The 15,939-nt window shown below is 38.8% G+C and overlaps 1 protein-coding gene across 13 annotated transcripts in view; it reads left to right on the forward strand.

The window, feature by feature from the left end:
- The window catches only part of LOC146313147 (sodium bicarbonate cotransporter 3-like), a 53,778-nt gene that overhangs the window by 37,052 nt on the left and 787 nt on the right, over nt 1-15,939 (forward strand). For 9 of the 13 annotated variants that reach the window (XM_084738447.1, XM_084738449.1, XM_084738451.1 and 6 more), the window contains 13 exons: nt 460-634; nt 2,935-3,068; nt 3,216-3,461; nt 5,232-5,337; nt 6,022-6,183; nt 6,802-6,915; nt 7,095-7,256; nt 9,482-9,733; nt 10,357-10,425; nt 10,710-10,883; nt 11,037-11,174; nt 12,074-12,174; nt 14,180-14,296. In XM_084738447.1, coding sequence (XP_084594573.1) covers nt 460-634; nt 2,935-3,068; nt 3,216-3,461; nt 5,232-5,337; nt 6,022-6,183; nt 6,802-6,915; nt 7,095-7,256; nt 9,482-9,733; nt 10,357-10,425; nt 10,710-10,883; nt 11,037-11,174; nt 12,074-12,174; nt 14,180-14,296 — 1,950 coding nt within the window. Of the gene's footprint in view, nt 1-459; nt 635-2,934; nt 3,069-3,215; nt 3,462-5,231; nt 5,338-6,021; nt 6,184-6,801; nt 6,916-7,094; nt 7,257-9,481; nt 9,734-10,356; nt 10,426-10,709; nt 10,884-11,036; nt 11,175-12,073; nt 12,175-13,587; nt 13,637-14,179; nt 14,297-15,939 lie in introns of all 13 variants that reach the window. The other 4 variants (XM_084738453.1, XM_084738459.1, XR_014772012.1 and 1 more) reach the window with 3 other exon arrangements.

A 15,939-nucleotide genomic window follows, 5' to 3' on the forward strand; every position in this document is an offset into this window, starting at 1 on the left:
TAAATAACCATTATTGCAAAATTAGTTTTAATCACCTCATTATCACTTTGCATTGAAATGATTCCAGTTATAAAAAGATTCTGTTAAATTAACTCATAATAAGAATGGCAGTTTACATGGTCATAGTGTTGAGAGACTTAAATGATGATGAAGTGAATAATAAAAATATTAAATCTGCAGCCATTTACCCACAGTTATCTAGACAGTTGTTGCTTTAGCACTTTTTTTAATTCTTTAATCAATTCCTGAAAGAGTGGAATTGATAAACAGATAATTGATTCATAGCAATAGAGTTTATGTCACACTAAATGAAATGTGTTCACTTGACTTTTCCAATTCTTCACTAATATATTGTTAATAATTTTAAAGTAACCATGTCACTGTATATATAAGATTACATAAGATAATCATGCACTTCTGCTTTCACTTCAGATATTCTAAACTGAGTCTCTCTTGCAGGATATTTGGAGGTCTGATCCTGGACATCAAACGGAAGTTACCATTCTACTGGAGCGACATCAGGGACTCCTTCAGTCTGCAGTGTCTGGCCTCCATCCTGTTCCTCTACTGCGCCTGCATGTCCCCTGTCATCACATTCGGAGGTTTGCTTGGGGAGGCAACAAAAAGCAACATAGTGAGTCCAAAAGCTTGGCACTTAAAAATCAGCACTTGTGCTTTTTTTTTATAAACCCAGCAGGAATCAAACTCTTAACCCCTGGTTGCCTTAAGTGCCATGTTGCACTAGATCAGACATACAGAACCTTGTACCATTTGGCTGTCACACTCGAGTGTATAAATTATTTTTGTGATCCCTGTGCTGATATGTAAACTTGATGTTGTCATTGTATTGTGACTTATTGACAGTAGAGTGGGAGCTATCAATTTTGCTTTTTTGAAAAACATTAGTAAATATACAGAAGAGAAAATGAAACAGGTCTCAAGTTGAGCAAGTAAAAAAAAAAATCCACTTCCTGTATTGTATTGGTGCATTTTAGGCTCCAGTTGTAACTTAGACCATCTGATATTTGCCTTCTTGGGTGTTATATGCATCACAGTGAGGGAAGTGTGTGTGTCACTATCATGATATTCAGGATTTTAAAAGCTGACTGCAGCATTTTATTTCTGTGGCTTTTTCTTAAGCAAAACTTTGCTAACTTAGGGACATCAAAACTAGTCACAATATCAACAGGCCATTACATATAGCCATAACTAACAAAATTCTTTACTAGTCTTCATCTCAACTAGCAATCATACTTAAAGGTAGTCAGCACTACCTTGTGTCGGGTCTCCTCTATGGGCTGGACGTATAGACTGGATGCTTTCTGCTGTGATGCTGAAACATTTATTTAATGCTACTGTGGTAGGCTAGTGTGGTTTTACAATAGACACTAACTGTACAGAGTTTATGTTTTGTTTTAGCTTGAAATGATCCCAAACTTCCAACACTTTCTCTTGTTTTCTCTGGTCTGTCTCTTCTTTTCACCCCTCACTGTTTTCTATTAAATCTATTAAATTATTTTCCACAGGATGAGAGCATTGTGTGAAAGTAATAATCATCTGTGTGAAACACAATGTGCCGTATACAGTTATTATGAATTAAGTCAATCTTGATGAATCGTTTCAGCTCTAATTAACAGTGAAACCTCATGTTCCCTGGAATCTGCAAGTTAAAACAAAGAAGATTTTTCTCTCAACCACTGTGTGAAACAAGAATGATTTCTTGAACCATGACATTCAACATTCATCCATGTTTATTTACTTACAGTACAGTAAAAGATATATGGCAAGGGTGAAAAACTCCATTTCATCCCAGGCCACATCAGCATTATGGTTGCCCTCAAAGGGCTCATTGCAAATGTAAGATTATATAGATCTATGTAGTTGTTATCATAAATCAAGTAATTGCCTCTGCATTTGATTATTATTGTTTTTTTAATATAACTTAATTGTGATATATAGTTAATAAATAATTAATAACTAGGTCTGACAGGAGAAGTTGGGGAAAATAATGGCAAGCAGACATTCAAGTGTACAGCTATTATGAAATACACAATGTATAAGTGATAAAGTCAAAATGACAATAAAGGTTGTCTCAGTTTTTGTAGCCTGCAAACAAGGTTTCTTTTTCTTAAAAATGAAATGACAAAATGTTGCGGGGTTACTACTATAAACGTAACTAGCTACAACCACTTGGCTAGAGTGCCACTTCTGTAAAAGGCTTTACGATATTGAGACAATATATACTGATATCTAGTGGCGAGACATAATGAAAAAGACATCACAAATTGAGACTGCACAGATTATATTCTTTGGTGCTGGTCTGGATTTTGCCCCTGGGCCTTACATTTGACACGTGTTATAAGGGTTAAATGATGCAGTGATCTGCATACAGTCCAACCCAGTGATAACCATCACTGCTGTTTCTCAAGGAAGAAACACATTTTCTGGTGACCTTATTTCATTTTTTTTAAGCAAATCACTTAGTGTGTCAAAAAGTCATGATAATCTTTCACCCGCTTCATGCCTCCCATGCACTAATGTGTCGTCACACAGACTGCAAGCTATTCTATATATTGTCTCTCTTTTTGTTTCTCCATCTTACTCTGCCCGTTTTTACCTAGATACCCTTATGAGGAGAGGGGCACTGTTGTCATAGGCGCAGTCTGTGTGCTGGTGTGTGTGATGTGTCTGAGTAAACTCAGCAGGCCGGGGCTAAACAGACATATGACTTTGGACAAGTCAGCAGGGTGGAAGCATTCAAACAGTTTATCTAGCCTCTCAGACGTCTCTTTAATCAAAACTCTCTGTGTTCTGGTTGGGCATCTCTTCTTCACCTCTTTTTTTCTCCTTTAGCCTTTCCTTGTCTATCCTCCTTTTGTTTGGTTTCACCTCCTCCATCCACCCTTACGCCTTCCCTGTCCTCTGTGTCTACAGAGTGCCATAGAGTCTCTATTTGGGGCCTCACTGACAGGAGTGGCATACTCCCTCTTCGCAGGCCAGCCCCTCACTATTCTTGGTAGCACAGGCCCTGTTTTAGTTTTTGAGAAGATCCTCTTCAAGTTCTGCAAGTAAGTTCAAGCATATGTGCTTTTGCTGTGAAATGATGAAATCAAATCAAAATATTGACTGGATTCCAAGACTCCAATTGGCCTTAATGTGCATGTGTTTACCTGTATGCCTTCACCTCCATGTCACATTTTGTCTATCTTTCTCAGTGACTATGGCCTGTCCTACCTGTCACTGCGGACCAGCATTGGTCTGTGGACAGCCTTCCTGTGTGTGGTCCTGGTGGCCACAGATGCTAGCTCCCTGGTCTGCTACATCACCCGGTTCACAGAGGAGGCCTTCGCTGCACTCATCTGCATCATCTTCATCTATGAGGCTCTGGAGAAGCTCTTTCACCTGGGAGAGCATTATCCTGTCAACATGCACAACAGCTTGGACAACCTTACCTTGTATTCGTGAGTACTGAGATTTTACTGAGATCTTACTTTTACATTGAAGTTTGGTGTCAGTATACTTGCACTATTTTTGTACAGGTTAATTCAAATTACTACTGCCCGTATAAAACTGTAGGATACAGTGACAATTTTAGATTGAGAGTATGATCTTAAAGATTCCACAGTCTACTTTTCCGGGATATCAAGTGAGCTTGCAATATTTAAAGCCCTCTACTTGTTTTTCTAAACTTCACATAACCTCAGTGACTAAGAATTCTGCTTTGTGAACAAACCAGTAGAGTGATTTAGCTGATTGGGCAAATTCCTAAGTGACATAAACAATGCAAATGACTTGTGAGAACTTGAAATATGTTATTTTATGTTGATGTAATCTTTTGGTTCTGGTCAAATTTTTAATTAAACTTTTAATCACTATTTTGGCTATTTGGCTATAGTCTACAGGAGGGGTTTGAAACTGCTGGCTCTGGGGCCATTTCTGGCTCCCCCTCCCACCAAAAACATGTTTAGTAATGGAAACAAAAAAGTAAACTTATATATATATAATAGGCTTTCTTACAGAACATGAACGCTTTTTTGGCCAAATCATCCACCCCTAGGTGCACAAGTTGCCTTGTATGAGGAGGAAGTTTGAACTCTCATTATGAAGAAATTAGATGGATGGATGGATGGATGGATAAATAGATAGACAGATAGATAGAGCTTTATTGATCCCAAGCTGGAATATTCTTGTAAGTATTCTTGAAATTCTCTTGTTGTTGACATGTTGTGAACATGAGCATTACAAATAAAGCAGTTGTCTAGTAACAGTGATCTTGTCAAGTAATACTTCAGCTAACTGGTTTTGGGGGAAACCCTGAAATGGTGGTTGGATGTTCAAGTATGTAATTTTTCCATTAGAAGTTAAAAAAAAAAAGATCCCCGTTAAACCCCAACCAAAAGTGAGGACTAACCATCTCCAGAAACCAAGAAACTTCTACGTTTTGGTTAGTCCAGAAGTGATTTATCTCTTTGACCATTTTTGGCATTTATATACAGTTTAATTATGAATATGCACTCATTTAGTAATGCATAAAATCTATTAAATCATTCTTCAGTGACAAAATGAAATTATTTTTAACAGATAAGTATCGCTACTGTGTCAGAAGTGAAGACAACATGTCCTTACGTAACGCGCTTCTTGGGTCAGGATATCATGTTAAGTGCCAAAGGGTTACATAATGTACTGTATTACACACATAAATTGTATCCTTTTCAGAGCACGTTGCTCTTGCTACTGAAAACTGTAATTGTAGTGGTTTGAACTGTGCCCACTACATATGTTCCCCAGAGCTGAAATGAAAATTGCCCCCTTGCAAAATAACGCACAGAAAAACAACTGATGCCAGCAGATTTGCTGCAGCCTGTTTTTTTTGTTTTTTTTACGAACTTCTTTTTATTTCCTTTTAACAATTAGTCATACAGTTTAAAAGCATTTTCAGAGTCCACAGGGCCATTAATGTCTTTAAGAGGCAGTTTGTGCGTTTTTGCATCCCCTCAATGTCCATTCATTGTGTCAGTAAGTAGGAATGAATAATCCTTTTCGTCCATGGGCCCAGAGAAAACAAATAAATAGACAGGGAGAAAAAATAAGAGGTCAGCATACAGAGAAGTAAGCAGTAAATAAATAAATAAACAGCCTGTGGTTTTAATTAACTTTGAAATGAACCCAGCTGTTTTTCACCGTAAGATATGTGTGCATACTTTGCTTTGCATTTGTTCTGTTGTCCTCAGGTGTCAGTGCTCCCCACCAGTTAATGCTTCGGATGAAATCGTGCAGCATTGGAACCGGACAGGATACAGCCCAGATTCTATCCCATGGAGCAGCCTCAATGTATCGGTGAGACAAGCACACAGTGATCTTCGCTGTGATGTGTGGGAGTCAAACCCACACTCACTTATGTAGGATGTGTTGAGCAAACAGACATCATCAGCCAGCTTTGTACATACATTCTTGCACTCATATGAACTCGCTAATTCATACAGATTAAGTTAACCACATTAACACTAACCCCTTGTCTTTACCACATGCAGGACAGACATGTTATTCCCTTGCATGTCTCACACAACAGTAACACTCCCATTTTAATCCATGCAGGTCCATGTGTCTCGCATAACAGTTGCATCTGATGGGCATAAACACGACCTGAGGCTGGTGCCCAGTAAAAAGGCATTGAATACGTATTTTATGTTCATTTTGTAACCTACAAGCAGAATTTGCTGCAGAGCCAGAGAGCATCTCACTGTCTTCCACTTTCTAATCCCACAGACTCTCCCTTTACTTTACCTGGGAGGCAAGACATACTGTATGAACTTCTTGAACTTTTTTCTGCAGTGTTTTCATGGGAAAACTGTACATTTACTGCCAATGTAACTGCTAAACTTTAAGCCCTCTGCTCTGATCGCCAACACCTATCTGTCTTCAACACAGCCTCTTTTTTTCCCTTCCCTCTTTTGCTCTTCCACACCCACACTGCGTACACACATGTACTGCAGTGTTAACCTAATACTCTTTTCCTCCTAGATGTGTAAAATGCTCCATGGGGAGTTTCTGGGACCTGCCTGCGGTCATCATGGACCATACATCCCAGATGTTCTCTTCTGGTCCATCATCCTCTTCTTCACCACCTTCTTCCTGTCCTCCTTCCTAAAGCAGTTCAAGACAGAGAGATATTTTCCCACCAAGGTGAGATGTTTGGTTGATTTTTTTTTTTTTTTTGTGTGTGTGTGTGTGTGTGTGTGTGTGTGTGTGTGTGTGTGTGTGTGTGTGTGTGTGTGTGTGTGTGTGTGCACTCTTGTTATGCTGTTGCTAACACCACAAATGTGGCTTTTAACAACAAAGAGTAGTCATGCTTTATGATACTGCTTGAAATATAAATATCAATACATTCAAATCTGAATAGGCATTTTTCTCTGTACATGCAATAGAGTGCACAGCCAGCTAAAAGCTTCTCACACTATGTAAATGTTTACATTGTGTCAGTCATTAGTATGCATGAGCAGACTCATGTAGAGAGAGAAAAGATCTTCTTGCCTTCTCCCACTCAGTACCCGCTGTCTGTTATCACTTGGTTTTCTGTGTAGGCAGGTGCTGGTATTGTCTGAATTGTTATGCTTTTACCGTTGATGCAAATGTAATTATGACTGTGGTGAATCTTCGGCAGTGACCTGAAGTAAAGGACTGGTTGTGCTGGAACAGCTTCTATTTTGTTGCTGTGTATGTATAAATGACAATACAAAATGGCATTAATGCTCAACTGAAATTCCTGAATAAATAAATAATGCCTTTGTGTGTGTTTTGTAGGTGCGATCCACTATCAGCGATTTCGCCGTGTTTATCACCATCATGATCATGGTGTTGGTGGACTATCTAATGGGGATCCCCTCTCCTAAGCTGAATGTCCCTGACCGCTTTGAGGTAGACATCTATTCCAGCAGGTCCTCTTCAAACATGAATCATGTTCAAATGACTTAATTGCATCCCCTGTACTGTTATTTTTTTGTCTAAACAAATTAATGTACTTATTTTTCAAATATTTTCAAATATTTTTCTGTTTAATATACTAAATGTAAACCATCTCTACCTTTTGCCTGAAGCCAACTTCAAAGAACCGCGGCTGGCTGATGGACCCATTAGGTGGAAACCCCTGGTGGACACTGCTGGTGGCAGCACTTCCTGCCCTGCTCTGCACCATCCTCATCTTTATGGACCAGCAGATCACGGCAGTCATCATCAACCGCAAGGAGCACAAGCTCAAGGTCAGACCTGCCTGTGTGCTTTCTGGCTCTGTTATAGTATCCTTGGTGTCTTTGCTGTTTTTGCTTGTAGCGTATCTCTTCTTTAATATCCAGCGCAGACTGTGGCAGGGCAGCATCTTAGATTAATCAAGAAGAGATCAGGAAAGTCACCAAAGTAGAAAAAAAATCCCAAAATATTTAAGCCATATTTTGCACCTTTTGTGATGTTTACACAAATGTAGCAATTAATAAAATTAGTTTTTTTTTTATTTTCTTTTTTTATGTGTAAGACAGAATTTGCCTCCAGGAAATTGTTTTTATTCCAAATGTTTGATTGTGTTTCTTTACTTACAAAGAAAAAAGACATCTGGCAAATAACAAATGTGCTGCAGGGATGGTGGCCTCAGTCCAGACCTTCAAATCCACCCACTCTACCAAGTGGACTGATTCTCAGGAAATGGAATGAAACAAGTTCACAATTCAGTCTGATATCAGGCAACAGTGATGGCACATGTCAGTTTAAACATACATGAGTTTAAGCGTTAAACTGTATTGTAGTTCTTGCATGCTAAAACTCAATGTGTGATTGAATTGCTGATGTAATGAATGGCCATCAAATGAATCTGCTCTTGAGTCTGACCTCTGTGGATTATGTTTCGTAAAACAGAATATGTTGAAAGTCTTAAACTAAACTGTTGTTGGTCGTCACCGACCTGTCTTTTTAATTTTCTCTTAACCTGTTGCTCATTTGTGCTGCCTCCAGCTTAATCCCTTTGAACACATACTTTTTTTGCTCTCTCTACACCTCTCTCCTGCTCTTCTGTAGTTCATTCATGTCTCACCAGTCCTCTCTCTCCCTCTCTGTCATCTTTAATTATCGTTGAAGCTAACATATTCTCTTGTCTGTTCTTCTGCTGTGGCCATTTTACAGAATTGTTCCAAATATAATCTTCCTCAGCTTTTTTTCTGGGGTATTTTTATGCCTTGCCTACAGTGCTACTTTTTAAAAATAAATCCAATGCACTTTGAAAACTCCTGAGGCAAAGATTTGCAACTCAGGATTCCACTTATGGCTGGGCAAACTAAATTATCTAAAGATTGTGCTCCTCAATCTTTATTTCCCATTACTGCTTGGTCAACTCTCAAACTTTACTTGTTAGAAATGGTAAATCAAGTTTATTAGTCACATACACAGTCACACAAGTACAACTTACATAGTGCAATGCATTCTTTGCATTTGGCCATCTTATGTTAGGACGAGTGTACAGCCACCGAGCAGCGCCCAGGGACCAGCTTCAGTTCTATGCCATGCCTATGGTTTGTGAACTACCATTTGGAGGGGAGTTTGGCATAACACATTTCCATCTTTGGAACCAAAGAATCTGCAGCCCCAACAACAGCACTGAGCTGGTGGGTGATTGTTCTGTGACTTGCACTGTGCTTGATTTGGCTCGACAGTTTAACAGGAAGTAATGGCAGCCTGTCTGCTTATGATCTTTCTTGTATTACAACTATGATAAATTATGTTCCCTTAACATTTTAAGGGAGACATTGGTAATGTGCTAATAGTTTCAGGAGGCTCCATGGGCCTACCTAGATCTTAACCACAGCTTTGTTCAATTCAGTTTGTTTATACAGTGTGTACAAATCTTGCAAGAGTTTCACAAATCTTGGGTTTCCTTCTAGACATCACCCAGTGGCCTGGTTGTGATCTTTTTTGTTTTACAGTTGCTTAATTATGCTTCCAAAAACATTTTAGGTGACAAATAGACAATCTATCAACAGAATCTTGATCCATCTTTGATCAGTGCTGTCTAGTCTACAGTTTGATCCAAGTGTCATGAGCCCTGTCTGTTGCACTAGACAGACTCACAGAGAGTCTGCCTTGCTTTATGGTCAGTTTTACTCTAAATGGGACCATTAATTACAAATTGAACAACATTCTGTGTAGAAGAGGACGTGAAATTAGTGATTGAGACCATAAACTCATCGGGAAACTGTTTACTGAGGTCATAAATCAAATGAGAAGTAGGGGCATTGTTGTATTAGACTCAGTACAATCAGACTTCTTTTTGCAACTGGTGGAGTGGCCCCCTGCTGACAGTTAGAAAGAATGCAGGTCTAAGGCACTTCTGCATTGTCTTCACTCCTCAGACCTGGATGCTCCGCCCACTTTATCCACTGTCTATGGCACTGCCAGAAGAAATTAACCTAACATACATATCCTCTCCCTGTTTAACCCGCAGAAAGGCTGTGGCTATCACCTGGACTTAATGATAGTGGCAGTCATGCTGGGCGTGTGCTCCGTCCTGGGTCTCCCATGGTTTGTGGCTGCAACCGTCCTCTCCATCTCTCACGTGAACAGCCTGAAGGTGGAGTCTGGCTGCTCTGCTCCAGGAGAGCAGCCCAAGTTCCTGGGTATCCGGGAGCAGCGAGTCACAGGATTCATGATCTTTGTCCTCATGGGTTGTTCTGTTTTCATGACCTCAGTGCTCAAGGTGAGCTATAGGAAATGCTGGAATAATACTCAGAAAAATGCCTCACTGGGATAATATTTTAATCACCCTAAATTAAAAGGGGCCCAAGGGGGCTATCCAAATATATGGAAAAATATCTTGAGAGAAAAATATGGAATTAAATTTGAGTAATTTCCAGGTCTGGATCAGTATGGACAAAGGGAAATAGAGTGTGGACAATATGTGTGTTTCCACACTATTGCTCCTATTTTGTTTTCAGAATTTCTAAAAAAATAATCATACAAGCAGATTATTTTTCATGGTGTTTGGAACAGACAGCCAGCGCAGGCAATGTTGTCAAAGTAACAGACTTGTGACATATGAGGAAAATGTACTGCCTCAGCCTCACACTGTAATTTACAGTTTAAAATGTCATAGAACACTTGTATTTTTGCAGTTTTCCAGTTATGCAAAAATGTCAGATGCCCCAAATCATGTTTTAATGATTCTTGATCACAAAAGTTCTGATCAGTCAGGGATAGCTGTTTTAGATATTTACAGACTGTGGGCTAAAATACCAAGAAACTATTGTTTTCCTTTTCCTGAACTGTAAGTTGTCTTTATACTGTTTTTATACTCTGTCGCTTCACTCCTGCTCCTCACAGTTTATTCCTATGCCAGTCCTGTATGGGGTCTTTCTCTACATGGGTGTCTCTTCCCTCAAAGGCATTCAAGTAAGACTCTCTTCTGCTGCTCTTTGAAGATAATATGCCCTTTTATTCTGAACTGAACAGTCATGAGCTGTTAAGGAAAGTAAAGATAAATTTGCCCCTTGTAGTTCCAAACCTTTGATCGTAATTCAGAATCCTTAACAGCTTTTGTTAAATGTGTTCCCCCCTGTGAATAATGTATTGAATTCTCCCCTTATCCTTCCCACCCCTCATATTTGCAGCCATTTTTATTTGCATGTTTTATCTCTGTCTCTCCCTGAGCTGCTTTCTTCACATTTTCTCTGTAGTTCTTTGACAGAATCAAGCTGTTTGGCATGCCTGCCAAGCATCAGCCTGATCTTATCTATCTGCGCTACGTGCCACTGTGGAAGGTCCACATCTTCACCCTGGTGCAGCTCACCTGTTTGGTGCTGCTCTGGGTCATCAAGGCCTCTGCAGCAGCTGTTGTGTTTCCCATGATGGTAATGGAACACACATTCATGTTCATTGCGGTGTCTGAAAAAAATAATGAATTGGATATTTTCTCAGTGTAACAAATGTGTTATTGTTGTATTTGACAACTGTTTTGCAATGTTTAATCTGTGATAATAGATCCCTTGTTTCTGTGTCTCTAGGTTCTGGCACTAGTCTTTGTCCGAAAGCTACTAGACTTGTTCTTCACTAAGAGAGAGCTGAGCTGGCTAGATGACTTGATGCCAGAGAGCAAAAAGAAGAAAGAGGACGACAAGAAAAAGAAAGCGCAAGAAAAGCTGGTAAAACTTTTTTCTTTTCCTTTTTTTGTAGTAAAATGATAGTAGCAAGTCGGACTGCAATTGAAACAGCCTTTTGGTGGCTTGGTAGATCAGTTGGTGGAGCATCTGCCCCATTTACTGAGGCTGTGAGTCCAGTGCAGCGGCTGTGGGTTCAACTGCTGCCTGTGGCCCTTTGCTGCATGACATTCCTTAGCTTTTTCTCTCCCTTTTCTGTCATATCTTCAGCTGTCCTGTAAAATTAAAGGCAATAAGGTCACAGAAATTTTGAAACATGAAAGTTTTTCTTTAATTTGTCACCCTTTTGTAGAATTCTATCACAAAATATAATGGTTGTTTATAAACCTGTTTATTAAACAAAAAAACTTTTGATTTATTTGTTGAAGAAATTAATTAGGGCCTAATGATTGAGCATATATATCAAGCTTATGTAATTATGTCACTCACCACAGGTGTGGTGCCGGAAAATCTTTTGATTTAGACAGTTTTCTGCTTAATGTTCACACTTACAATATAACAATATTGCTCTGGTTTGTTTTGAATGCATATGTGCCATAGATCAGTAAATGTTCAAAAATACTGAATGAAGTGCCTTTTGCACTGTGCAGTCCCACACTGAACTGTCAAAAACACTCATTCACACAAACCATAATATTACAAAACGCTGACTTACCGTTAACAAAGGTGCTAGAGCTTCACAAATCATTTCATTCTCAGTCTGATGACTCAGATTTCAGGTCAGTGTGATAGCGCTACAAGTGGTAGGTCTGGATGTGTGAACAGTGGATGTTAATCACGTTGCTATTGGATCGTAAAAGAACAGATATGGAAAATGGCCAAACTTGCAATACCCCAGAGAGATATCTGGATAGATTTATGTTTCCAATGTTGTTTTCATTCAGGAACAAGAGTCCAGACTGCAGGAGGAAGAGGAGATGGGACTAAAGGTCAGCTTTGAAGGCTCGAACCGGCTCACCATCCCAGTGAAAACACTCTCAGGGAGGTGAGTGATGCACCCCATAAAGCACACTGAGATGAAATGCAGCTTTTTATTCTAAGTGTGTCTTAGTAAGGCATCAAGTGCATTTTATTTTTATATTTTATCATACAGTAGTGTATCATAAGAAAAATATTTTCTAATTTTAGTATTTTATTGTCCCTTATGAGGCAGCAAAATAGATTTTTATGACAGCTTAAAATTTGAGCCCAACCAGTATATCTGCCGTCCAACATTATCAGGCCGACATTGGCCTAGCACAATATTGTTATTGGGTTACGTATTGTCTGAATTTTTCTTAATTCAGTTTATTCTATTTGTATTTTTTAAATTTAAAATTATTTAAAAGTACTAGTGAAAGTTCACTGTTTTAGTGCCCTGATGTCATTTTGTGTTTTATATTTATGTAAATAAAGAATATTGGCTGATGTATCAATATCAGAATTTTTTTAACTTCTTAATCAGCTGCATCAGCCTCAAAAATCCAGTATCAAGCAGGCTCGACTTTAAATTATTTTTGGACTCCTCTTAAAGGGGTAGTTTGAATTATTTGAAGGGTTGTATGATGTAGTTATCCATAGTCAGTGTATTACCTGCAGTAGATGCTATAGGAGTACCAGCACAGGAGCTGAGCAGTGTGCTGCTGTGAACCGGGTCAGCAACAAAACACATTTTAGCCACCTTAAAAAAGTGTCCTTATCAGTTAAAGTGTATGATATATTTGAAATATTTTTCCACTTTATGTTGCCATCAGACAGCCTTTTCTGACAGGAAACCACCATCGGTGAAATAATTAATTTTACATCACAGAATACAGGAGTTGCTGGTCTACGACCGCCTCGATCTTTTAACATGCTTCTGCCCCACGCTGTGACTTCGTTGAATCCAATCTAACCATTTAAAACATTCAAAGCCACACAATAACACAAACAAACTAATTGATCAAGACAGCCCTAGATCAGTAACTCCTGTGTTCTATGAAGTAAAATTCCTAATTTCGCCTGTGCAGTCTTGTTTAGAGAGAGAGTGCAATATTTGGCTTACAAAGTTCTTTCCCATCAGAAAAGGCCAAAAATGGCAGAATGTCGACCAAAATACACTGTAGGTGATAACAATAGCATAAACGCAACAACAACTAGAAATTCAGAAGTACACTGACTATGGATAAGTAGCTCATACAACCCCACTTCAAATGATCTGAACTGTACTGGTAACATGAAAACAGTTCCCAAAATATTTGTCTTCTTCCCTAATCATTGCCTGTATTAAGGATATGATTCAGGAAACCAGTTGAGAAACTTGAAGACATAATGTAGATCCAACCTTGTATTATTTCATTCTCTGATGCATCATGTTGTCATGTACAACTTGGAGTGGTGGTAGTCAGCTGTGTGTTATTATTATGTCCATCTTGAACAGATCGTACAGAATAGGACTAGTGACCCAGAGTCTCCCAATGGAAGAAGAGGTAGCAGGGTTGTGTGTCCGATGCAGAACATCTGACTCACGTGGCTGCGTTCTAACCCTGCTCACTGATCACTGATACTCAGACAGTTAGCGCATGGCCCAAACTGTCCTCAGCTATTAAAGAAAGAAAAGAAACAGTGGCTTTAAAACACATTGCTTTGTGTTGTTGTGTTCTTTTTTAATTTATGGGTAAATGGTCTGTGATTTAAAAAATGTTTGTCTTGTGAAACAATCGTATCCTTAACTAACTGACTAATAATGTGTTATGTACACAATCAACTCATGACTACTTTTGCCTCCAACGCAAAAGGCCCACATTTCTTGATAAATGTTAACATGGAACATTCTGTGTGTGGCCTGTCTGGTCAGCCATTCTGTGCTGTTAATTTGTTTTAATCTCTGATTTATCCGCATGTTTGTGTCTGCTCGTTTGAACTGTCCTGCACTGAACCTCTCCCGCTGATTTGATGTCTACATGCCTGTCTTCTCTTTGTGTTTCTGTTCATGTTTGTGTGTGTTTGTGTGTTTGCATTTTGGCATGTAGTTCTGATTCTGACCCCTTGGTTGTAAATATCTCTGATGAAATGGCCAAAACCGCAGCGTGGAAAGCAGTGAATTCGAGCGCAGAGTCATGTGCCCAACCTGTGAAGCGTAGTGGAAGGTAGCTATGCCCGAGCTCCTGCTCCCAACTGCATTACTTCAATATGATGATATGATGTGGACGATGAAAGATGACTCAATTCATATATTTCGAGCAAGTTTTAGTTAGGCAAGATTGTTTTCACACTGTCGTGAAATGAACTGAAGCGAATTCCTGCCTGGAAGGTAGGAAATCTGTTTAATATTTAACAGAAAAAATTAAATAATAATAATTAAAAAATGAAAATAAAAATATCAATTAAATTAATTAAATTTGCTTTTAAGGAGATGGTTCAGATTAATTGACATGGGGTTATATGAACTGTTTATATATAGTCAGTGTATTACTTACACTAGATGGTGGTCAGCATGCCCCCAACAAAATGTAGTTCAGCCACCTAAAAAAACCTTTTTCTGAAACCTACAAAACTGGAAACCAGTCAAATATCAAATATCCAAATAGCCAAATATCACTCTCTCCAAGCCAACCAGACTCCTTAAAGGGAAAATTGAGCTCTTTTCATGTGGATGTCTGTTCAGTGTTGATTGTAAATGTAGTCATTGAAGCAATGAATTCCTCAGTGCGTGCAATATTTGCCAAGAAAACTGAGTTCTGTTCATGGAGCTGTCAGCAGTATCTACATGTACCAGGATGCATTGCGCGGGTGCTCTAAGCTATCACTTTGTTTCCCAAAACATTTAGTTAGATGACAAAAAATGTTTGTCTAGCATGCAGAATTTGTTACCCAGAGGTGGGGACTAGTAATCCAAGCAGAAATAGACTGTAGTTCCAGGCATGCAAGACAACAGATTTTGCAGCAGAACTCAGACCTCTCTGTTAATGTAGCACCAACTGAAGAATCTATTGCTTTAAGTGACTACATTACCATCAACACTGATTTGACATTCTCATGAAAAGTGTTAAATTTTCCCCTTAACCAAAATCAGTAATTTTACCTTGCAGAACACAGGAGTCACTGCTCTACTGCTGCCTTGATCAGTTAGTTATGATTCACCGAAGCTGCACAATAGCACAAATAAACTAATCACTTACAGTGTTGAGTGAAGTAAAATTACTGTTTTTGCTAAGACTCTGATGGTTTTGAAGAGAGTTATATTTGGCTTGTGTAACAGCAGTTTCCCATCTAAAATATTGTTAAGTGGCTAAAATAGTTTTCCCTCACTTGTAAATTGCTTAGTTTCTGTGCTAGTACTCTGCTCTGCTTCACCAAACTGGGTGCGTGTCGACCACCATCTCCTATAGGTAATATATTGATTATCAATAAGTACCTCATACAACCCCACTTCAAATAATCCCTTCAAACTATCCCTTGAAGGTAAGTCCATAGAAAATTCAGTCTCTTAGTGCTGGGTATCACTGGGTCTAAATCATGAAAGACAAGGGTTCGTTCTTGTCTTCTTTAGCACCTTAAGTTGTTGATTTGTGAGTGAGTGTTGACAGCAACACTTTTTATTCCAAAATGTAATTAGTCACACTAGTTTTACTTTATAAGCAAATTCATGAATTTCTTTAACATAAGATGGAAATTTTGATCTGGAATTGTCACAGTTAAGAGCAGTATATTTTAATACAGTTGTCAGATAAGCCGCGTTATCAACAAGATGTACTGTAGGTGGTAAAATCTTGTTCTAAGATGACCACCA

This window comes from Lutjanus erythropterus, chromosome 16 (assembly GCF_056507025.1).
Source record: "Lutjanus erythropterus isolate fLutEry1 chromosome 16, fLutEry1.hap2, whole genome shotgun sequence".
In the NCBI taxonomy this organism is placed as follows: domain Eukaryota; kingdom Metazoa; phylum Chordata; class Actinopteri; order Lutjaniformes; family Lutjanidae; genus Lutjanus; species Lutjanus erythropterus.